At 42.1% G+C, this 25,393-nt stretch overlaps 1 protein-coding gene across 4 annotated transcripts in view; it reads left to right on the forward strand.

Moving 5' to 3' along the window:
• Positions 1–3,342: 3,342 nt before the first annotated feature.
• The window catches only part of GABRB1 (gamma-aminobutyric acid type A receptor subunit beta1), a 141,167-nt gene continuing 119,116 nt past the window's right edge, over positions 3,343–25,393 (forward strand). Inside the window, exons 1-4 of one of the 4 annotated variants that reach the window (XM_055795029.1) lie at positions 3,343–3,761; positions 3,844–3,935; positions 4,026–4,093; positions 21,665–21,715. In XM_055795029.1, the coding sequence (XP_055651004.1) occupies positions 3,863–3,935; positions 4,026–4,093; positions 21,665–21,715 (192 nt within the window). In that variant the 5' untranslated portion in view covers positions 3,343–3,761; positions 3,844–3,862. Of the gene's footprint in view, positions 3,762–3,843; positions 3,936–4,025; positions 4,094–21,423; positions 23,284–25,393 lie in introns of those variants that run through there. The other 3 variants (XM_055795031.1, XR_008745642.1, XM_055795030.1) reach the window with 3 other exon arrangements.

Genomic DNA, 25,393 nt, shown 5'->3' on the forward strand with positions numbered 1-25,393 from the left:
CCCTACTTTCATTAAAAGTTGCGGTCTCCCTTCCTACAGATCTTATCCAGTGGGAAACAGGAAGAATTTACTTCTTTTTTAATGATCTTGCATTCTTTTAAATTAGCCAACATTGTCTGAGCAGGACATTATCTTTGTACTTGTGCACTTTCTGATTCTGAATGAAATTGAGCGTTGTCAAAAAAATCTTTAATAAACTGGAAACATTTCTTTGTGTAAGAAAAAATGTTCCCTCCTGAAAGTTTATGCCTAATGAAGGTAAAAAATGAACATGCAACTCGCCCAGGATGGTTTTATGAATCATGCTTTGCAGTTATATTATTTGTCTTGCTTCTAGTAAGCATTCAACATGCCTCAGAATATGAAAAAAGAAGTCATGGCTACTATGTTAGAACCAGTGGATTTCAGTTGTTGTAGTTTACTAGTGTTTATATATATTTAATCAAGATGAAACTATTCCCCACCCAAAACATCTGCCTTCAGTAATACAGCCCAGAAAATATTTTTTTAAATCTTATTTGCAAGATTTATGTCCATCTTATAAACCCCATAAACATTAAACCCAGCATAGAAATGAGTGGGAAAGGAATTTAGCATTATTATTATTAGCAACGTTTTAAAGAAAAGGGATCATTGGACAACAAATATGAGAAAATAACCTTAAGAAAAGACCATAAGAGCAGAAATTGAAGCCACCACAAAAGTCTGGTTTTCTTTAAAAATATCACAAACTAGTGGCAAAAGTCTCCAGATTAACCCTCTAGGTTTGTATCTACTTATGTGCTTAAATTCTGGGGTGCTCGGCAAATTCCAAGATGCCTAAAAGCCATGTTGAGAATACCCATCAGGTTTCCCTCATCCTGAGTGAGTGAGCAAGCCCCACTGGACTGGATGGAAAGACACACTGCTGTATTTGGAATCAAGTTTATTGACTGCAGAAGAAGCTGCCATTCAGACCACATATGTAAATCAGACCACCAGATGCCTCATCACCTGTAAAAGCTTTAGGAAATGTTTGTGAAGGATAGTGATAGTATCTGGGTGTTGAAGGTTGGCCTCTTTGCCATGGTCACTCATTTTGGACATCACCTGTTCTGTGTAAAAGGGATTGTTAAAGAGCTGCTGAAACCAAGAATTATGTCACAAGAAGTATTTTAATCAAAATTATGACAAGATTCTGTTGCATTGGTGGCCTGGAAAAGCATGCTCTATTTTCCTAGAAACAGATCTTCTACAATGAAAGCAGAACTTCAAGTTCTTAAACGTAAGATAGAACTATTGAGCATTTCAGTTGCTAATATGTGGGTGAGGGGAAGTCCTGCTGTTGGCAAATTCTCTTTTTCAGTCCTGAAAGCAATGGAACACACGTCCCAGACATGTTCCCATCATCCACCTCATGGTGCAAAGGATCCTTCTCACCACCCCAGCAGCATAATGCCATGCAGCTCCTCCTTTGTGTGGTTATTAGAAGTACCGTATAAACCTCTTCATTCCCAAGCCCAAACTACTGAGGTATCTTTTCATTATCGTCTCCTCACAGCATGATATCTGCAGTTGTTTCAAGACCCCATTTTAGAGCCCAGATGGCCCCAGTGAACAAGCTGAACAAGATGGGAGTTGAATTTCCATAAAACGCCACTTTTGGGAAACAGTCAATGGCTCACTAGTCTTGTTTTGGGGATGCTCAGTGGAGGAAGCTCGACACCGGTCTGCGGACCAGTGCAGCTCAGCCAGGAGAGCTCTCAGAGGAACCAGCTTGCTGAAGAGAACATCCTCCCCCTCCCTGGGTTGCGCTGAGGCATTCCTAAGGGCAGCAGCCCTGCAGGGCAGGCTTAGCGCACGCCTTTTCCAACCAGAAGATAAGCTCCAGAAATGCATCTAAAACATTTCAAGCACTAATGGGCATTCAATCCCGGGATGGGACTACAGCTAGTCCAAACTAAAGTTGCCCTGAAATGTACTGAGAATGAAGAATTCATATATAATAAACCCCTGCACTTATGGCTTAAGATGGATTTTGGCAAGCCACAGAGAGCAGAAATCTCCCTTTCTTTCATACAGGTGTATCTGACTTTCACATGGTTTACGACAAAGATAAAATTATCTATAGGATATAACGCTGCACACCATCAAGAGGCAGAAGGGACTCTATAGTCCCATGGAAAATCCTAATTCAGTGCTTCAGAGGAACCAGGTGACTTCATTATGGTGAAATTTGATACAACTGAATAAAATGATACTTTTTGGTACACTTCTATGGGTAGAACATTTATTTTTTAAACTGCTAGACGCAAGACATACCACTTACAATTGAACACTACTAAAATATACTCATCGTGATTAGTAAATTTTAAAATCTCTTTCCAAACAGCAATGCTAAAGTACTATCATGATGAGCTGGGAGATGACATTTTTTAGCAACCAAGGACTAAAACAGGAGGAAAAGAAAGATATGTTCAGTGTAAAAGTCCTCAAAACCGAATGAAAACGTTTATTACACTGTTACAGACCAGCAATAAAAGAATTCTTCTCATAAACTCACACTGTTGCGGCTACATGAAGTAGCTGTGAGGGTGAGAGGCTCCTGTGGTAACCCCTTAGGAAGCGCGTCACGCCCCTTGAGAGGGACGAATTTGCATTGAAATGTGCATCGTCAGGATGTCCGAATTTATCACTAGAAACTATGTTTCAGTAATCCTGCATTTTTCGAATATCGGGGCATGTTTCAACCGCAAAAGAACCACCAGAAGCCTGCCATTTTCTCCGAAATAAGCCCGCACGGCACTGCGGGAGCCCCAGAAACACGGAACCCGTACCCCCGGGCCGCCGCAGGCCGGCTGCACCGCGCAGGTGAGGCGGGCTGGACCCGAAAGGGATCGGTGCTCTGTGCCGAGCCACCGAGCGGGGGGCAGAGCCGCGCACGGATCACCGGGCTGCGGCCGGCAGCGTGCAGCATCGCCCACCGGGGCCAGGCTGCCTCACGGCGTCACTTCAGGGACTTTTCTAAAAATCCCCTTCCGAACGCAAGGCCGGTTACTGTGGCCGACACAGAGCGATCACAGCCCTGTCGCCGCCTCCCGCGCAGGCCGCGGCGGGCACTCGGGCGGGACGGGCGCGGCGCAGCCCCGCTCGGGGCGCAGCGCACCGACGGGCGGCTGCGTGGGGCGGCTGCGTGAGGCGGCTGCGTGACGCGCCCGCCCGGACAACGCGCGGTTGGCGCCAAAACGCGCCGTGTCTCTCCGGTGTTGCAGCCCCCCGTTCCGGTATCCGTGACGTCAGCGCCTCCCACCGTGAACTGTCACAGGGAAGCGCCCTCCGCACGTATTTGTTTTCTCTTGGCGAGAAGTTCGCGCCCCAGCCGGGGCGGCTGCACCGACCGCGGCAGCCCGGGGGCTCTCCGTTCCGCCCTGCCCCGCCTGCGCCCGCCGCTGCGGCGGGGCCGGGCCGCCACCTGTTGCGGTGCCGCCGCCCTCACCCCCGGCGCGGCGGGCGGGCGCGGGGCAGGCGGGGGCGCCGTATGCGGGCCGCGGCGGGCAGGGGGGCGCCCCGGGGGCCGCGGCGCCCCGCTCCGCGCATGCGCCCTGCCGGCGGGAAGTGTTGCTCCACCGCTCCGCGCCAAGTTGCAGTCCGCGGCTCGTCCCCTGTCAGGCGGCGGCAGCGCGGCCGGTGCCGGGATGGGGGGGGGCGGCGGCGGCGAGGCGGGACGGCCCGCGGGCCCTGTCGCTGCCGCTGGTGCTGGCCGTGGCGTGCGCGGCGCGCAGGTGAGCGCCGCCGGGCCGCGGAGGGCCGCGGGCGTGGGGCCGCCCAGCCGCCTCCCTAACCCGCCTGTGCTCCTTCCCGCAGCGCCGACGGGCCCAGCAACATGTCCTACGTGAAGGAGACGGTGGACAGGCTGCTCCAGGGCTACGACATCCGCCTCCGCCCCGACTTCGGAGGTGAGGCGCCCGCGTTCCCCCGACCCCCCAGCCCCCTCCCGCCCCGGGGCGCCCCCCGCCGGCTAACGCCGCCTCCCGTTCCCCCCGCAGGGCCGCCCGTGGATGTGGGCATGCGGATAGAGATCGCCAGCATCGACGTGGTCTCGGAGGTGAACATGGTGAGTGACCGCCGGGCCGGGACGCAGGGCGCTGCCGCCGGCTCCCCGCCGCGACCGGCCGGAGCGGAGAGCGGGGCCCCCCTCGCCACAGCGCCCCCTGCCGGCCTCCCCGGCGGGGCGAGCGCGTCCCCGCCGGTAGCACCAGCCCCGCGGGGACGGGGTGTCACCTGCCGGGAGCCCGGCTTGGGGCGGGGGTCGCTTCCCGGGCGACGGCAAATACTATAAAGCGGCCAGGCGCATCGCGGTTGCTAGGAAAAAGTTATTTGCGTTGTTAAGCAAACGTTTGCGTGCCTGAACTGGCGCCCCCGAGGTGCTCCCTGCCGCTATAGGAACGCCGGGTACAGGTCTGAGGTGCGGGGTTCTGCTTGCACGGGTTTGCCGTTTGCGTAGTCAACAGCTGGCTTCAGAAATGTTGGAGCGTCTTGAGCGGCAGCAGCAGATTGGCACGTGCAGTTTTTTCATGTTAAATGATTTAAAGAGTTAGACACTTTGCAAGCTAGTGGTGTTGAGTAAAAGGTGCAAAAAGAAAAGAAAAAGGAGCTTCTAGAAAACACTCTCTTGAAGAAGGGAAAGAACACCCAGCATTGCAGATTAAGTACTTAGAGGATGTTGCATATCCAGCTATGGAAATCGGAAAAGTCTCCTACCTACAGGTGTGAAACATACCGCATTAGATTTCGGCTCTGCTGCTGGAAGAAATGCTAATAGGCGTGCAGGCTTAAAGAGCAAAAATGTGTCTCTATAGTGCTTGCCTTGTTTGACAGCCTTTTCCCAGAAGAAAATGAAAAATCAGTTACATGTCTGAACATTTTACAAAATCATGTTGTATTAGTATGCACTGTGGGCAGTTTGCTCTCGCTATCTTGTCTTATGTTTGGTCTCATAAAAATCTTAAGATGCTTTCCTTCCATAGAGGAACACCTGTTTAGTTAAAAGAAGCTAGAAGCCTTGCATTTCCATCCTGATCGGTTGATTTCATTAAAAAAAAAAAACAAACAACCCAACAACAGGTGGTTATTTGCCTATCCAAAGTAATTTTCCAGGAGTGGGGACTTTTTCCTTAGAGGGGAATTTTTCCTATTATTTAATAGTTGTCATTAAAACAGTCTCTTCTGAGATTGTTTTCATTTTCATATTTAGTTTTTTTCTGTTGGTTATGCGTACCTGTTATGTTTGCTTATGAATAAGCTTGGCAGAATGGGGAGGGAAGGAGTTTCATCACATTGCATGTAGCATTTCAGAGAGCCTGGTATGCTAATGCCACGCAAAGACTACACTTTACTAGTTTCAGCTCCTGGAGTTGCTGTTGCTGTATTACACTTTCAGGGAAGAACATGGTAGGGACTATGCAGATCATGCAGAGAAAACAACATAAAATAGCCAAATAACAAATCTACTTCGACTCTAAACTGTTTCTACCACCCTGTGATGGGATTGCTGCTTCTAAACAGTGGTATACCCTTGGAGAGCCAAAACAGGACAAACACAATCAACAAAATACCTGCTCTGAAAGGTCCGGAACTTATCTTGTAAAGTCTCAACACCTGAAATACTGTTTATTGGAAGGGGAGTGGATGTGACTGTTTCCAGTGGCAATGTCACAGTGTATGAATGGCATTGCATCAGCTGACAGCATTTCTGCCTAGCTTTGATGGATCCAGCATGCAACGTCCTCCTCCATTCTGACACTTGCAGAGCCCTTGGGAAACTGTAATTTGAACTCCCTGGGTTTTAATCAAGGAAAGTTACATGCTAGATGGATTCTTTTGACTAATCTGCGTGTGCTAGGAGGGCAGCTCTGCTAAGACTGGTCAAAAAAGTTAGATGTTTTCATTTCATAAAATGCTACATCTCTCACAGGGGAAGGAAGTAACCATTCCCAGGTATAGCAAATAGCCCATTCCTTAAACGCAAATATGGAAAACACAGTGTCCGTTCTGAATCACTGTGAAAGGGGTTTTCCCAAACCACAAGTGCTTACCTGTACATACCATGTCTGGAGTGTTGCAAGGTCTTCATTGTGTTGCTAGAGACTTACATACCCTTTTAGGCAATGATTAGTAATTTCATCCATCATTCCAGAAATGAGGGGATCAGTATCTCAGCTTAAGAAAAATTTTTCTACCTAGTAAAATAACGTTTTATTCTGGTACTTTTTCTGAGAATCGCGGCGTTGAAATGCGGCAACAACCTGTGAACGATTCACCTTCTCTCCTTTCCTTTTGAACTGCTGTCTTGTAGATTGTTTCTTTCTTTGTTTGTTAAGAGCTACCATTCTGTGTCTTCAGAGACAGAAGTGTTTACCAGAGAAGATGCTGGTTTATAGCTTCTGTTGTCTATAGGGTGGGTTTTGTTGCTGAAGGAAACCGGTAACATGAGCAGGGAGAGCAACACCCTTACCGTGCGAGCGCCTCTTGGCAAGAGAGTCTGGTTGGACTCCACCAGAGCTCTGTTCAGGCAGTCTCACCTGTCGGTATTGGAGGAAGTTGTCTTATCCCTTGGCTGTCTTCAGGCTCCTGAAACCTCATTTCCAGAATGGCAAGACGCAGTTATTCCAAATCCCGGTACCCACAGGCAGGGTTAATTTTTTTTATTCCAGTCTTGGTGCTTAAATAAGAGTAAAGGTTAAAATACCTCTCTCTCTCGGCTATGAAGGAGATGTATCTCTTCGGTGCACTAGCTGAGAATATGTCATGGCTGTAGGTTGTCTGCCAAGTCAACAGGCTGATCTGTATGTCCGAGTAAGTCCACTCCTCGGGTAAAAAGTTGAAATACAGACAACAGAACTATTGTGAATTCTGTGAGTGCCATCAGTAATAACTGTCTACTCAAGCAGCTTGTCTAGTTGTAGTGGCTTCTTCGAGTACACTAAACTACTGTGAAGTACTTTAGTCAGTTAATGAATTGAGACTTGCGCAGCCTTGAAGTCAACCTGTTATTTCTCCTGATATATTCAGCTTTTTAAACTGCTGTTTTATAGCTGCTTGGTAGTTCAATACTGTAGTGAGCTGCTGTAGCAACTTTTACAGAAGGATTAATTGAAGCAGTCATTCTCATGACTCCCCCATTTGGCATCAGATATGTTGTCATACATTGATTTTTGCAGGTAATAAGCTGAAGAGCTTGTCATACATAGAACAAGCAGCAGAAGTAGAATATAAAAGTCCTAATGACCATTGCCCAGTTCTAACCATGTTTTCTTTCAAATACACCATGAGATAAGTTTTAATCTGTTTTCATCAGATTTTTCACGTCTTTGCTGCAGTTACTGTAGGCACTCCCTTCCAAAGGTACAAGGTGGCCCTTCGCTTTGTCTTAATTAATGAATGTTCAGCTAACTTTCATCCATGACAGAGTTCCTTTAGAAGTATATCAGACATTTACATGAGTGTAAAGACTTCATTAAGAACCATGCTACAACTAAATCTATTAAACTGCTGTGACATGAATTGTCTGGTTTTCTCTGATACCTTTACCTGGTTAATGGAAGGTGCTGCTTGTACATCAAGAATAAACATGGACAGCATGATTCATGGCAACTACTGTCAAGATTCAGGGCAAGCAAACAAATAGCATATTGCTGTATCTACTAGGAAACAGTCAAGAAGTAGCTGAATTTGGGGGTTGGGGGAGGGCGGGAATCCCATGCCGTACATGATGTAATTGTCTACAAAATGTAATTTCCTACTGAGCAGATGTTCAAGTCTTTGTAGTAGGGAAAAGATAGCTGTACATGTTTTACAGTTTTGAAAAAACAGCACACATGATAAAGAACCTTTCATAGAGTGGTTAGGAGACACCAAAAAGAAAAAAAAAAAAAGAAAAAAAAAAAAGCCCATTATTTTGTATTGGGAACACTGTTCCTACCTACCATTCTGATTTTACACTGATGATGATGATTTAGTTTCTATGATATCAAATTGAAGGTTTTTTGTCCCAGAAAAAGAAAACACGGAAAGAGCATATAATTCTTTAGCTTCTTTACACCCAAAGTGACTTTTACTTAAGGCACTTCCATGTATCTGATCTCCCAAATAAGCCACAAATCTTGCAGAGAAGCAGGATTTTATCTGTTGCCTACTGCTCAAAAGTCACAACTGGTTCTCAAGGCTTTCCTTAAGTCATTTGTCTTTTATACTGTCAACATCCCAACCTGCTGGATAATGGGTTTTTGCCCCTGAAAGAATTTGATTTAGCTTAAACAGCTCACTTTTTGTGTCCTTCTGGGAAAACCAATAATAAGCCAGCTGCATAGATTATTTTTTTCATCCATTTCATGTGATACCACCCTCTCAGATTCTAGCTCATGTGATTATATATAAGAAACCAAACACAGAGACAGCCATTATCTTCGGATGCATCTTTGACACCATGGTTTATACTGAATGATAAAGTCATGTGTTTGTGGCACAAAGTAGACCTGCGTGTCACGTTTGATCCCTCACTCTGTTATGACTGCAGGTTATTATTGGTTTGGAGAATGAGGTGTCTCTCAGTACTTAAAAGCTGTGCTGCCTATGTTGTCAGACAGGCTTTTCTATTATGCTTATTTAGCTTTCCCTGGAAGCAATACAGTATTTCTCTTTTCTTACTTTAGAGCTGTTTCCAGGTCTGTTGCTGAAACACTAGCTTGTATTAGAAAATGAGTCCAAAATAAATGTATTTTCTTATGTACGAGAAGTTTACAGAAATACTACTTTAGAGGCTGGTAAACAGGGGGTTGTCTGAAGGCTCAACTATATTGCTTGTTTCACAGCATCTTGCTTTATTCAGTTTGGGTAGTGAGCAGTTCTGCAAGTGTGGAAAAATTAAGAGCAAACTTGTGTTCTCCCCCCACATGATCTCTAGAAAGAATCTTCTTGATCTTCAGAGTGTGTCTTTTTGGGGTACTAAATGCTTTTTCAGTTTAAACTTTTATGGAGTAATTTCCCACGTAAGTTGATGTATTTTACCTCAGAATCAAGCCAAATGAATAAGCAGTCCTTGAGCAAATATCACTGCAGGTTGAAACAGAGGATTAGTGTTTCGTTCAGTTGTATAAACAGCAGTAAAGGAGGACATCTGTGTCCTGTGCTGCATGAACAGGAGCACAGCCAGTCGGTTAAGGGAACTGATTATCTCTACTTAGGACTTGCTAGACCGTATCTAGATACTGCATCCAGTTTGGGGCCTCCCTCCTTCCCCCCAGCCAGTACAAGAAAGATGTTGAACAGAAGCAAGCCCAATGGAGAGCCACCAAGCTGATCATGGCTGGAGCACTTGCTCTGTGAAGAAAGGCTCTGGAACCAGGGCATGTTCAGCCTGGAAAAGATGGCTTCAGAGGCAGCTTCCCAGGACCAGTGAAAAGGTTATGGAGAAAATGGAACTGGGCTCTTCGTAGAGGAACATGATGGGAGGACAAGAGATGACTGACATGAAGGGAAACAAAAGAGGTTGAGGCTGGATGTAAGGAATAGGGTTTTATACCCTTTGAGGGCAGCCCAGGAGAGAAGCAGGGTGCCCAGAGAGCTTGTGCAGTTTCTGTCCTTGGTGGTCTGGAAGACCTGACTGGATCAAGCTGTGAGCAGTCTGGTCTGACTTCATAGCTGCATTTTTTTTTTTAATAAAATAATAATACAGGAGGCAGAACTCTCCTTAGCATTAATAAACCTTCAGCAATAGTCAGCTGTGCCTAATTTTCAGAGTTCTGGGCCGATCACACAAGATGACCTTGACAAAATGTATATACACACAGTAGTTTTCAAATTTGCCTATACATCCAAGGCAAGCATATATATGCCTCCAGAGCCTAGAAGAGCCAAAGGGCTTCCCCTTGCTTTAGGATTGACACCAGGCTGGGTGGCTGTGGCATCCTGCACTGGTAGGTGTTAAGAGAAGCTAAATCAGTGGGTTTAAACACTCAGGCTGGGTAAGGCTTGGAACCAAGGCACTGACATTTGACTATTAATCCTGGCAGGCCAGTGCTCATGCGTTGGACTCCCAGTTTTAGGAATGGTAGAGAGAATTTTATGTGTGGGTGCAGGTTATCGTAAGGCACTTCTTGCAGGCTGAGGAAGGCTTAAGCTGTGTTTATAGCTATAACCAGAGTTTCACACGTCACAGTGTTCTTTCTCCCTGTCTGGATTAAGTATCTGAGAGTTTAGCATGGTGGCTGTTGTGAATCTCAGTGGAGGAAACAAACACTACGCTGGGGAACCAAAGTGGCCTTGTGAACCTCATCTCATACCTCTTTGCATCAGAGCAGCCAAGTCTCAGTTTTATGTAATTTTGTCTGGTTCCTGGAGAACTAAAACATCAAACTCCCTTCAGCTCAGCCAGTGAGGCAACAGAAGTGACCAGGGTAGTCAGAATGATAATAAATGGTCCTTGGTCTAAATACATTTGCCTGAATTTCCCAGGTTAAACTGATTTTTAAAACAAGATTTTAAACTCAACAATTATTAATGAAAATTTGCTTAGCTGTAGTGCAAAAGAAGAAAGGAGAAGTACTTTTCTGTTATACAGCAACTCACTTGAAGAGCATGAAGGACATGCAAAAGCACTTGAAATGAATATTAATAAGAATCTTCAGCAACTGATTTTTTTCCCAGCAAATATGGAAAAACTAATCAAGTAATAATACATAAAGGTCAGATCATTTCATCACTGTCTATTCCAAACAGGAGTAATTATATTAAAGAATGAAACAGAATGAATGTAGAAATAGGCAGCTTGAGGTTAAATGACTGGGTCACTGTTACTGAACGTGGTGTTGTGTTACTTTTCGTTTGACTGCATGAACAAGCGGTTCTTCAATAAAATTAACAAGTGGGCAAAAAGGATAAAGCAATAACCTAAATGTTATTTTATATGATCCAGAAAGTGGATATATCATAATTTTTCAAAAGTGACACTAACCTGAGACCAACTTCAGGGTTGATGCATTCTGTATTGCAAATTTTCTTTTCAGCCTGACAGACATAACACTTCCCTGATTTCAAGGTTTAAACAAACTAGCAGTGAACACCCTTTATAGAAAAGATGTGATTCTTTTTTCTAATGTTAAACTCACAGTTTCCCACAAGGGCAGCTCTCCTCACTCCTTCAATTGTTTCTCTTTCTAGCCACTGCAGGTGGCTTACCCTCACTTTCCAGCTTTTCTCAAGAGCTGATAAGCTGAGTTCTGACCTGTGTACTTCATCCTTTAGCCGAGATTTTACACCTGACACCACAGGGCATCCTGATGCATTTGTAGTACAGCCAGATAACATAACCTGTTTTACATTTCTGAAGAAAGAAAGAAAGCGGTCACACTTCCCGTTTGTTTAAAGCACGTTCCAGGAATGCAAGAGAACAGCAGAAGGTAACAAAGGACAGTAAATTATTAGAGTCAAATGATTTTTTTACATGATTTTGTTGGTAAGCTGTTTCTTACCTTGTTTCTTCTGAGCATGGAGTGAAAAAAAAAAAACCTCCCAAAGCAACTGCAAGTCTGAAATATGATGGTATTATTGTGATGAACTGTCAAAAATCTCTTCACCTGGAGTGAGCAAGTGACCACCTGCAAAGCAAAGGACCACATGTTGTCTTAATCATGCCCTAAAACACTTCTTCAGCCAGGTCTTGTTCCTAAAATCTACAGTTCATTGTATCACAGTGGTGAGCAGTGGTATGCATGAAATGGGGGGTGACACCCCCCTCCTGTTTAGTGGAAGCTTTAGCACCCAGTTTGGGGTGTCAGGAATTCACTAAATAAGGGGTACACCTGCAGTTAGATGTGCCTTTCAGTTATATGGGTGAGAAAATGCAAGGTTTCCCCTGGCACTGCCTGTTAACAACGTGGCTGTACTGTGATGGCTGGAAACTTCCAGCTTGTTGTCTATTAGCACACACAAACCCCACGGTTCGGTGGCACAAACCTGAAACATTCAGGGTCCCAAATGATTCTTTAATAATGGAACAGGCAATGATTCACACAAAAGACCCATTCCCCAAAATGAATCACTTTCTAAAAAGAGAAAAATAGATCTATAAAATTAAATTTTAAGTTCTTTCGGGAACCTGAAAGATGTTTCTTTTATTGTGTGTGTGCAGGACAGGGAAGGTGTTTAATTAAAAGCTTGTGTTTTCATTTTCCCCAGTTGCACTGTCTTTTTATTTCTGATTATGGAAAGGAGAGAAATCAGAATGTTCCAAACTAAGCATTTTTCTTCATAAGGAGATGTAAGGGATACATTTCAAGTGTCTGCAAAACTTAGTGATTTTTTTTTTTTTAAATCAGTTTTGCTTTGTGCCCTACTGCCTGAAAAGTATTCCTTAACTTGTCTAGGCTGTATTAATAAATTCTCTACCAACTGCAGTTCAGTACAGACCTGGAGCTGAAGCTGTGCAACCAAGAAAGGGAACAGTCACACCACCAGTTAGTTCTCCCTGAGGTGGGAAAAGATCCCAGCCTCAGGGGAGGAACAGCAACAAGCTCGAAGGCTAGCACCCAAAAGACTTGTTCCTGTTCACAGCATGCCAGGTGCTCTGGGACAGCAGCTGAAACCGTTAAATCAAACCCAGAGATTGCAATCATTCAGAAGTATCCCCAGCTGATGTTTTATTGATCACTGTTTTCCAAACAGCAGCTGCCTTGAAGAGTTCTCTGGGGTGTCTCATCTCCCATCCTTCTAAGTGCGCTGTATTTTAAAACATCATGAGGCCTGTAAAACCAGCTGTAAGAGCTTCTAGCAGGTGATGAAAGAGTCCAGGATGGCTACCAGAAGGATTTTGTACTTTAATGCTCTTTGAGACTCCTTTTTTTCCTCCAGAAAAAGAATTCAGGGTCTCAAGGCACACACTTCCATGCATGTAGAATTTCTCTTCCCTTACATACAATACCACCTGTAACACTGGCAGTGCTCCACAGAGCATATTAAAATGAAATTGTTTCCACCCCAAAGGCTAAACTACTGCAAATATGTTCACAGGGAAATTGGTAGTAGCAGTCACTGAATAATCTAGCAGAATAACACCAGATAATGCAGTTTGTTCAGTTCTTCCTTTAAGCAGTAGCTCTGTATTAAGATTTACATAGGCTGGAGAAGGTAGGTTAGATTTCTTGCCTGTCAACCTTTACGATGACGTTTCAAGATTAAAAGGTTGCTTTTGGCCAAAGCAGTGTCACACTGATGTTTGCTCCATCCTCTGCAGGGCCAAATACTTAACGGTTTGTATTATGCCATGAACAAAGGAAAGGTAGTGTAAAAGACACAAAGGCAGCTTCTAGAAAGCTGCATTATCACATAGACGTCCGCCCTATAGCAAAATGGAATTGTAAGGTTTTAAATGCTCATGATAGAATGCATAGTTTCACAGCAAAGATTAATGATTTCAGACCGCCAAACTTAATTAAAGGTCAGAATAAATGTTCTCCATTAAAATTCATCAATCCATTTGGCTGAGATGGAAGAATTTTGGTCATGTCTTTTTTAATTGCCTATAGAAAGGACTGAAGAGATAGCAAAGTTAAAACTGTTGAAATAGGTACGCGATGTCTTAATATTATTTGGGATTATCTTAATCATGTTAAAAGATGGGTGCCGTTAATTCCCCATCATATTTTTAACCTGAGGAGACTCTTATGCGTAGCTGAAGTAACATGAGTAGCAGTCAGCTGCGGGTGGGTATGTTCGTGCTTGGGTATCTCAGGAGCTTCTAGGCAATACTAATTCTCACAAAGCACTGAGGGTTCTGGTCCCACGCAGGGAGCCTAGGTGCTGATGGTCCCATTCATTTCAGTGAGTGTGCTCATGGATACAATTTCTCACACCGGTAAACTGAAGTGCACATTAGCTTTAGCATCTCAACAGTTTACTCAGCGGTTTGCAGGAGCAGTCTAGCTCTCCGGTTTACATCAGTTTTAAATCTTTGTTTCCATACAGTTTTTGTCGTTAGTCTTCAGCATGAGAGAATAACCAAGCCTGGAATGATATCCTCCCACCCTGTGTTCTTCCATGATGATTTATCCTTTCTTTAACCGGTTGTTTTGTAAAACGTTCACTGGTTGAAACCATACACAAGTCAAAGAGAGAAACGGGTGAGGTTCAGAGGCTTCATACATAAATTGCATTTCATAGTCAGTGCATCTTTGTCACTGGCTTCCTATGAAGGATACAAAACATGGGATTGAGAGCCACCTGTAAATTCTGGGTTTATTTTATCTACTGTGCCAGGACCAAGTGGGGGGAGGGGGGGGGGGGCGGGGAAGTAAGCTGCAAAACATCGATAACACGCTGGGAATCAAACCTGCAGTGACAGACTTCACAGCTTGTTAAATGTTCTGTGGATTCCTAAACTAATAGGGAGCAAATCCAGTGTCATTGTAGTGTCAATTGGAAATGAATCTTGAATATGGATCTTTTCAGTTCCCACTGTCAAGAGAAATGAGTTTGTTTTCCAGAAGCACACTAAGGGTATGAATTTCTGAGATATTAAGGAATATTTATATTCCAGGTAACAGTTTCTTTCTTTTTAAATTATTCCTACCAGAAACTCAAAAGTAGGTACAAAGCAGATGATGAGAAGGACTAGCATATTTCAGGAAAATATAAAGACAAACATAAAGTAGTAACCATTCTGCTCACAGCAGTCGTCCTGGACCTTCTCGCCAGTATGATGTGGTCTGTCAGAGAAAGCTGACCTTTGAGGAAATTTTTGCACTGAATGAATGAAGCGAACCAATTTCAAATACCAAGCTAAAAATTCCACCTCATTCTGGAGTGTCTCATCCCAATGGACATTTCATTATGCCAATACTGAAAACATACCATAACACAAATCTTCCACTGTTTCCTTCCCAGAACCCTATGATCCTAAACGCAGTTGACACTGTTCTGCCTTTTAGGTAGTACCAGGGAAATACCACTGCCAGAGACAAAATAGGGAAATGTGACCCATGTCCAGCCACGGTCCCCTGGGTTTAATTTCCTCAGTCTCACTGGAACAGGGATGCTTTGTAAATAATACTGCTGTAGCTCCTAGAAGAGGAATGGACAAGAGGAGACGCAGACAACATGAGTCAAGACTATTCTCGTGACCAACATGGTACTGCACTGTCACTGTTGGTCTCTGGGGATTTTGTGTGATCTGCGTACAGTATTCACTGCCCACTGTGAAACACCGTGGCTTTTATTTTATTTTAGTGCCTTCAAGGTACCTGTAAGCACTCCAGTTAGTCAAATAACAGACATTAAATACATGCTGTAAATTACTTTTTAAGGCTATTAATATTAATTCTTCCATTCGTCATTAAGAGCAAGTGCAGCACTGGCAAAGAGCAGCAGAGCAGCAGCAGTGTCCTCAGTGTCAGATGTTTGCTTTTCACATATGCGGAACCCAGAAGCAATTAAAATGATAGGTCAGCTCCTGAACTGTCTCCTCTCAGAGGGTAACACAGAACAAAGGACCATCCAGGAACACTGCTCATTAAGTTGTCCAATTTAAAAGTTGTTTTTTCTTTCTCAAAAGGAAAGAGAAAATTGACTACTATATATATGTTTTTTAAATTGGTTTAGAAGTCACTTTTTCTCTTCAGGTACTACTCCTGCCTATACCTACCCTCCTGCCAGGGTAGGAGCTGTCCAGCAGGACAGCTATTAAGCTACTTATTGAAAACAAATACTTCTTTAAAAAAAGATTAAATATTAATCTGCAGATGATTCAGACGTGTATGATTCAGGCAAGCTTATTGCATGGGTTTATTGCAGGACCTGACGGTTTCGGTGACTATTGCACAGCTTCTATTCAGAAACCTAGGCAACAGTGGCACTCCAGATCATAGAGAACAAGTGCAGGAGGAGCTGCTGAGGACAACCTGTTGTTCCGGGGAACAGCATCAGCACCTGACTGTGCAGGAGGGGGCTGCTGGCTCAGCGGGGACCGTGCTGATCTCACTGCTGCTCTGCAGGGCCCATCAGGTCAAGCTGCTGTCATGACAGATGGCTAATGCTTTTCACCATATTTAACACAGGAATACGGTGGTTTAGATTAGTTTTTGTAGGACTACATAGAACCTCTTACAATGCAGTCAACCTTTGCTGCTGGTTTCAGGTTTGCTGTATTTCCAAGGATGTTTGTGGGGTTAGAAGGGAACTTGAACTAAGGCAGGTAGATCTGTATTCCTTAATTGTGGGTTTTTTTCTCATTCAGATGATTACAGCGATGGAGAGTTCAGCACAATATTGTGGAAAGGGATTATGTAATACAGAGCTCTGTACTTAAAACATTGTGAATCCAATTAACTTATTAGGATGCATAATTCTGCACTTACTAGTCCAAGCAAATGAAAGTTCAGTATTTCACGTGCCTTCCAGTTACAGAAGTGATCACCATAACACACTGCAATATTACAGAACTCTAGAGTAGGAAGCTGGACAAACTTGAGGCAATAGTAAGCCAAACCCAATTTGGAACCAATACACTTTGGTTTAAATACTTCAACTAGCTAATATTTAGCTATATCCATGTGCTCTTGAATCATCCTTTATAGAAATCCTGTAGAAGAAAAATGTATTTGAAATCTAAGGAAAAAGTTATTCCTGTGTATTAGCTGTTCTTCCACTGACTATTCACTCCAGAGGGCACTTTTGGAGTACATGGAGCATAGAAATGCTCAGCCCACATTGTCCTTTGATCAGGTTTTACTGAAATCAGTGAGGATGCATCAGTAATGAATCAAACCAACTTTATTCAAGCTGATTATACTTTCCTGCAGTAACTATGTTTTCTTGCAGAAATGCTGCCTGTAACATTCATGTACTCCAGACAAACTGAACTGCCCTAAACACACACAGACATCAAGGAAAAATTTTTCAGAATGCTTAATTTTTATGCTAAAGCTTCTGAGAAGATCTCAATAGCAAAATGCAAATGAATGAAAATGAGCAAGTGAGAAAAAACAAGCTGCCTGTTATCTTCCCAGGAATATTATTCTCTGTCATTTCAGTCTTGGCTTGCAGACAACTTGGTTTTCCTTGCAGCTTTTTTATAATTTTCCTGCTGCTATATTTATGCATCCTAACCTAATGTTTAAATGTTGGTATAAGAAGCTATCAGTCTTTCTGACAGTAATCTGAGATCTCAGTCTCCTTAGTCTACATTGAGCCAGCTCCAGTGGAAACAAAATTAATGTGAACAACTACCTGTGCATCTTCTTTTTTATTATTCACACCCACGACTACATTATCAGAGTGGCATACAAGCTTTAGAAGTCACAAGTGAGAATCTTCTGTTCTCTGTAGGTGTGAGTGATCAACTACCTTTGATTTTATTTGTGTATTTGACTTTATACTAAGAAATCAGAGTGGATCCACAGTAGGAACTTTGAACTTTGTGCTGAAGTTGAGGAAGTATATGGGTGTTAATGCTTCTGCCTCCTGACGATTCTGACAGTCATTGTAGCGGCAGAACAAAGCTGCGAGGGGAGGTCCTGATTCCCAAGGAAAAGGCAGTAATTCAGCTGGCTTGGGACAGGCTCAGAAAGCGTTTTGAAGGGAAGTGCAGAAGGCTTAGATTTCACTCTGTTCAGCAGGAGATCAGCGCCTACAGCAGTTACATATTGTTGCATTACAGAAGAGAAAAGTGTCATGAGAGAGATCCTGGGTGGAACCAAAGGGTCAACAATGTCTGTTTCTTACATGAAACATTCTTTTTTCTGCGTGACTGTGGACACACAGCAATTCCTCTAGCCTTCAGTTCATCGTCTGTTACAATTCCTACCTTACAGCAATATTATGAGAATTAAATGCGTTGTATGAAAGTTCATTTGGACAGTGGGCAAGTTTCTGCACACTCAGGTGGATAGAAAATACATACAGCCTGCAGCTAAAAAAGAATATATCCTCTGTGACCAGTAATTTCAACACAACATTGTGGGTTATGACCCAGCTGGTCTGTTCCTACATCTCTACAGCAGTATTCCTGCAGTACTGACAGGAATTTGTTGCTTGCTTACGTAGTGAGAAATCCCAAGACAGCACAAGATGTTGCATGGTAATTACATTTTCCTCAGTGGGATTACTGAATGACATATTGTGATATATCAAGAGGCAACTGTGAATTTAACTTGAGTCAGCACAGTAGACTTTGCCCAGTACAGTAGGTTTCCAGATGAACATAGTGTGAATGTAAGAATAAAGGGAAGTTTTTGAATACCTCACAGCATCATATATGCTCTGTCAGCATTAGCTTTCAAAACACACACAGTTCTGTGCTGGCTTGGGAAAACTTTGTGTATTCACTATTTATTTGGTTTAGATATTCACTGTAATATTTAAGAGCATATTGTTTGCAGAATGAATTCACAGGAGGAGACAATAATGATGCTCATTTGTCTGAAGAATCAGACATGTCAAAATATAAATAGTTTTTCTTTCTGTTTACTCATTGATGCCACCAAACGCATGTTTCTTGTGAGTAGCTGAACAGGCAAGCAACATGCATGACTATTCTGTAAACAGGCTATTTAATCTCATTAAATTTCATTTTATTTGCCCAGTGTTTGGAACAACATGCAACAGCAGAGGGCTCTGCTGATCCTTAAAGAGGTGGGCAGATTTTCATTTGTATCCCTCCATGGTTGTACTGTCTTTTGCAAGAAATTGCAAGGGTCATATTTGGGAAGGAGGAGGATTTGGGGAGAAAGTCTGCAATAGAGACTGACACAGTTTGGATTTTGGCTCTCATATTTAGCAGGGAAGTTAGCATGAGCAGAAACTCCCTTCTATGGAAAAGATTTTTTTCTTTAGGTGTTTGTGGAAGAGTTTTAGTGTACCTTAACAAACCATAACCTTCATGCCAAGTTTGTGGCATGTAAGTGGAAAAAGTCTTCCTAGACCTGCCATTCTCGTTTCTAGAATGGACACTCACTTCTCTAGGTTCTCTGTTGGTGCCATGTCCAGTGTCCTCTTTAAAAAAAAATGTCCATAGCAACTTTGAATTGCACTTTGGCCTCTTGGGTAAGTTACGTCTTGTGCTGGGAGCAACAGTTAAAGTCAGCCATCCCATGGAGGAGCAAAGAAGGTGGATTACTGAGCTTTAGTTTGTGGATAGATGAGCAGTTCAAGTACTTCAATTCCAAAACATTTACTGATGTGCTGTAATGAGAGCGGAGCACGGTAGCACCAGGGATCTTCAGTTGCTACTAGTCTGCTCACCAGGGAGGTAATGCAGGTTGCTTAAAGTGCCAAGGAGGAAAATCTCCCCCCGCCCCCCCAAATAACTTGGTTGAAGGATCCTCATATCCTCATATATCTCTCTCTTCCCGTTAATGCAATTATACAAAGTCTGTGCTGATATTTCTCCAAGGTTAGGAAGATAAAGTTAGTCAGTATGACCTTGACAAAGGTATTTTTTTTTCTTGCTTTACAATCTGTTAATCCTTAAATTCAAAACCAGGAGCGCTTTTTCCCCCAACAGTCCTTAGCCTCGTGATTCAAGCATTACCAGACCAGTTGCACAAAGTAATTTAGAGCCATCTAAAAACTCTATGGATATTAGGGGTGGTTTGGTGGATAAAATTGCACCTCAGACTCATTCTTTCGGCCATGTCTCTATGAAGGTAATATGGCTGGTGTGTGCCAAATGGAAATTTTCATGCATTTGGTAAGAAGTCCCTGGGTGACTGGGTAAACTGGCATTAGAGCTGTATGAAGACAGTGAATGAGTAACAAGACCTAAGCAAGGGCAAGATGTTTACATCCATGACAAAACCTGTTACATTTGTTAAAAGTGTAGAAATCAGCATGAAATGAGAGAAGTTACTGTATCTAGTCCATCCACTGAGTAGAGGATCCTGCCCTGCATTGTGTATTTTCTGTGCTTACTCCAGGAACTAATACCAGATCATTGTTGAGCAGTCTTTCCATGCCTCAGCCAGGGGGTTCCCTGTGTCTCTGGGACATTGTTTCTCCTATATTCACTTTGTGGCTTTGTATCACATTTCCCACTACCTGCTCCTTTCACATAAGGGTAAGACATTTTGTGTCCTTCGTTTTACATCCCATGATCCTTTCTTCCCCTCAAGTTTCTCTTATATTATACCTTTAAACTCAATGGCCATTTCACTTATTTCCAGTTGATGAAATAGCACATCATATATCATTCCAAGTACCAGCCTGTGTAAGGATCCACCTTATGCACTCTGGAAATGCATGCCTGGCTACCTTGCTGCTTCCTAGGTGTATTTTCACATGTCTGAGAAAGCTTAACAACTGATGAGAGTAATGTCGTGCTTTGTAATATGAGCAATCCAATTTGGTGTCATACTTTTCACCACATATTGATGTTGGATCAGAACCTTTGCTCACCAGCACTGTTATAAATTGGCAGTAACTAGTCTGAAATCAGTGAATCAGATCCAGATGAAAGAAAGATGACAAGCAGACATAGTGTATTTTCAAAAGCCAACTTCTGCACATATATTCATTCCAGAACAAAGCATCTTTCAGATGTTGGATGGAAAGTAATTGCATTTCAAAGTGTTATTCCCAAATCTCTTCATTTCCCTGTAATTTTTGGTTCTTACAGCACAGCCATACTGTTTTTTTTTAATACTATGAATTTTAATACTATGAACTTTTATTAATTCTGTTACCTTGACTGTTTTTACACGTAAGCAATCTTATTTAAATGTACCTGCATCATGTTTATTTTAATACACGACTTCCTGCATTCGCTCAACTTTCTGCTTGTGTCATCGCACAAACAGGTCCATATCAAGTAAGCCTTCTCGCAGAGGTCACTTGTGGAAACTTTGGTATATTCCATCAGTAGCTGAGCCTTGTCATCCCCCCAGGGATACTTGACACCTTGCAAAGTTGTGCCATACATAGCTGTTGAACAACGCTGAGCTAGAGGAAGAACAGTAAATGATTTACACTAAATTCCTTTTTGAAAAGAGGTAGGAGTAAACAAGTTCAAGATGCTTTATCACAAAAGATGGCATAAATTATTTCTCATCAAGTTCCTAGTTACTCTGGCTGGGGCAAATTTTGAACCAATGTCTTTGAGATAAGGCCGGAGATAAAATGCTTTGACCACTCAGCCTGGGCATTATTACAGACCTGAAACAAAGACATTATTGGAAAGGCAGTATATTTTCTACAGTGACTTCTAGTAGGTAAGCAACTTCTATATTGCTTTCCACATCAGTGTCACAAATGACTTTTCATGCAATGCTGAGTGCAAATATGTTAGAAGAAGATAAATAAAGGCATGTTTGCTAATGTCAGCCATCCAGCTCATTCTTCAGGATTGGGTTTCCGTTGAATATGCAGCAGTAGGCAATCACCTAATGATTTTTTTTTCAGATTCAGTATCTTCTGACATATGAGATATGCATGATGGGGCAGCAAGCTGAGGGCTCACCTGGTGTCTGATTCATTATCATGGAGATGAGCAAACCAAACACCTGCATGGCAGTTGAGAAGGGGGACTTCTGGCAGACAGTAAGAAGATATCCAGCTGGAGTTTAGTTATGGACTTGGTGAAACTGGCCTGCACTTTGGGAGTCACTTTGGATGGCATTCAGTGGTTTTTATCTAATTCCAGGGAGAAAATTGTGACATTTTAAAATGGCAACGGAAGCAAGGAAAGCAAGTGGTGAGTGAGCCTTTAGTTCAGACAACAAGGTGAAGCTTATACCCAGATCAACAACAGTGCTTAAAAAAACCCAACAAAAATCTCTCCAGCATGTTTCTGAGTTTTGTGAGGGTGAGCAGTATGTTTCTCTGAAGTGGATTATAAGCATCAAGCAAATGTGTGTTAGCAAGGGGTGATATAATACCTTGATAGCAAACACGGGCAATTTCTCAGTTTCTTTGTAGTCTTGATACACCCAGACAGCCTTATTGACAGTTGCATTCACAGAGTCAAATGATGAAAGCATGTCAGAGGATCGGTTAAATGTATTTCAGAAATGATCAACAGAAAACATATGTAAATAATATGGTAATAATGTACCTAGAGCATGCTGGAATGGAATATAAATACTAAACAATGTATTGTATACAATCTGTCATAGTACAATCAAATTTCAAAAAACAAACTACGTTTCTTATTAAAGTGAAAAATGGTTTCTAAGCAAAGAAAACTCTCAGAGGATGCAACGTTAAAAACTAAATACAAAACAACTGCCTTTTTACTCATCTCTGTTAACAAATGAAATCTCTTGTTTCATTAAACAATTTGAAAAATGGGGGGTCTTTTGTTTCAACCTTTTCTAAAGGTTGGCGTAGATGATCTTTTGGGGTCCCTTCCAACCTGGGCTGTTCTGTGATTCTATTATATTGTGCTTACGAATGTGCAGATAACCTAAAAAGGAATACAAAGTGTAGGATCAACTTCTGTTAAAAAAAAATATTCTAATTTAAGTTAGTTTTCTTGCCTCACTTCAAGTTGGTTTTACTTTATGGAATGTTTTACTGTATTTAGCTGAATGGGAAAGGATGGCCAAGAAAATTTCCCTTCAAAAGAGAGCTCTTTGCACTATGCTGTCCCATAGCTCCCATCTCTTGCCCCCATCCCTTGCTGTATAGGCAAATGATAAAAAGCCAGAACCAGTGTTTCAAAAACTAGTGCTGAGGTGTTCAGCTCAGGTAGTTGCATAGCTAGGGGTTTGAGCAGGAGGATTTTGGCAGAAGTATGGGGTGGAAAACACCATCCTGAAAAATGCTTCATAAATTCCTTTATTTTGTGATTAGCGTTAACGTAAAGGTCAACAAAAGGCTTAGGTTACGCTAAGGACTTGGTGTTGGCGTTGGAGAATGGAACGGGATAATCCAAAGCATCACTTTACTTTCTATTGCTAAACAGATATGGCAAAAGTAAAATTCACAGAAATCTTCCCGGAAAGGAAGATCATCAGCCTTGTAGTACAACAACATGATTGCGAACAGAAGGTATTAGCTTTGGAATGGAAACAAATTCAGAACTCCACTCTCGAGCCTTCTTGCTCTAGAAAATGCTTTGTAAAAAGACTGCCAATTTCTCCTTGTTCTGTAAACCAGACAGTACCAACAACTGAGCATGATATTAAGCAGAGGGTTATGAAATTTACTCTTTGCTTTGCTACTATTTCTACATACAGATACAAGATTTAAGAAAGTACGAGTGACTGTAATCAAAGTACTGTTATTTGTTTTCTGTCTAATCAAAATACTGTGACTCAGTTTCTGTCTCCCTTTTCAGTGTTCTGTGGCAAAAAGCAATGGATTCCCACTGTGGACTAAATAGTAAACGAAAACATAATGCAGTGCAGAAATCAAAGTTTTATCCTGCAGGTTTTATAAATTACTCTTCCTGTACCTGTGGCAGTCATTGTCTCTTTAGGATGGCATCACATGCTTTGATATGGGTATTATTGGTTCTCTTGTAGGATCCTTTGGAGCCTTCTTCACTTTGCATTTCCTGCTGACAAATTGTCAGTGTATGAAAATCCATTGCAAAAAATACTCCAAAACCCGTGAATCTATCCCTTGCCTCCCACAATAGCTATTTGCAACTTGTAAGAATGCAGTGGTTGATCAGTAGCAGAACTGTGAGTTTATTGCAGAGTTCCCCAAGGAACACAACCTTTGAAAAAAAGTCTTTGAAAAAAAATCACTCCCAAAAGAGGTAAGAATGGTTGGCCACAGTCATTTAAACATTTGCTTAGACAAAATGATGGCTCAGGCAGAGAAATGTTAGGTGAGAATAAAGAAACTGCATAGGGCAGCAATCAAGGACACCATATGTGAGGTTGTTAGGGATCTTATAAAAGTCAGTGGTGTTCTTCCCTGAACCAGGATTAGAAAGGAATGCTGTTTTTTGGCTAAGATTCTAGATAGCCTAATTGAATTCCTAAATCAGCCGTAGAGTTGCAGTTATATCTTGTCTAGCTATATTATTTCCTTTGCTGAAGATCTGAGCTTTCCAACGTGACCAGTTATGACAACATCCAACAGATTTATTTACTAAAATACTGGATTATTAATTCACTATGATATTTCACGCTATCTCTGATTTCACTTTAAAAGCAGAGTTACCTAAATGAATTTCACAGTGAGAGTTAGAGCCACAAAGAATTATTTGTTTTTCTGAGTGATATGTTTTTCTGCCTCTGTATTTCTGTGGGTTTTTAATTGACTGTGATTTGCTTCCAATATTTTTAGATCACGGAGGAGTTTGTTTGAATGCTCATAATTCAAGTTACTAATCACTTGAGAATTCATTTTTTCTCAAACAGTTGGGAGAAAACCCCCAAATGGTTAGGAGGATAATTTTATGAAAGAAAATGCCTATAAAAATCCATTTTTCCATATAAATTTTCTTCTGTCCTGTTGATTATAAGCCTAAGAGAACTAAGTAAACTATTTACTGGACTTACACACATTAGCAAAAAAAGATGTAATTTTTATGGAGCCTCTAGCTGAATGTTTTGTCCTTACTATAAATTTCTGGAATCTGTAAACTGGTAACAGCAAGAAAAACGTAGCATTTTTGTTTTTACAGAGTGAGTCTGGCACACTTGTCAAACCAGTAATACTGTTTTCTTCTATGGTGGGCTGCAGAGACACAACTGTTTTTTACTTTCTTTTCCATTCACCATCCATTCTGGAATGAAGACAATCAGAAGCAATAGCAAAGTCAGAATTCTTCCTGAATTAAACCAAGGCAAGGCTGTTCAATGGAGACAAAGAACGGCAAGATCTGGTGGTACAGCACTTAGTCACAGTGTTGTCTTGCATTTATTTTTCATGGGTAATTTCCTCTAGCAAGTTCTCCCTGTGTAAAATACTATTTGGTTGCTTCAGAAGATCAGAAAATACAGAAGATAGTAGAATAATGAAAAATGGAGGGAAGGACGTGAAAAAGATTCCAAATTGATTATCAGTCATGTAATTTTGGTAATTTCAGGAACACTGGGCTTCCCTATCTCTACATTGCTGTAATCTTTTTTTTTATAGTCTAGGGAAAGGTACATCTCCTTTTGCTCAGCTTGCAAAAAATCTACTTCTCCGTTAGAGTGGTGTTGGAAGGTTAGTTGTAAAGAAGAAACAGAAGGAATGTTTTAACTCTTCAGTAGTCCTCCAAATGCATAAATAGTGCTCTGCCTTCAGTTCTTCAGGGGCATTCCTTTAGCGACGGCCATCAAGGTGAAGCGTAAGGCAAACAAACATACATAGCTCAGCAAGGGCAAGGAAAATGAAATAAATTTTAAAATGGTGTTGAACCTATGGGATGCATGTTCTTTATATGAAGAGATTCAAGTTGACATAAAAAAGTCTGATTCTCACCACT

Source organism: Falco peregrinus, chromosome 2 (genome assembly GCF_023634155.1).
Source record: "Falco peregrinus isolate bFalPer1 chromosome 2, bFalPer1.pri, whole genome shotgun sequence".
Taxonomy (NCBI): domain Eukaryota; kingdom Metazoa; phylum Chordata; class Aves; order Falconiformes; family Falconidae; genus Falco; species Falco peregrinus.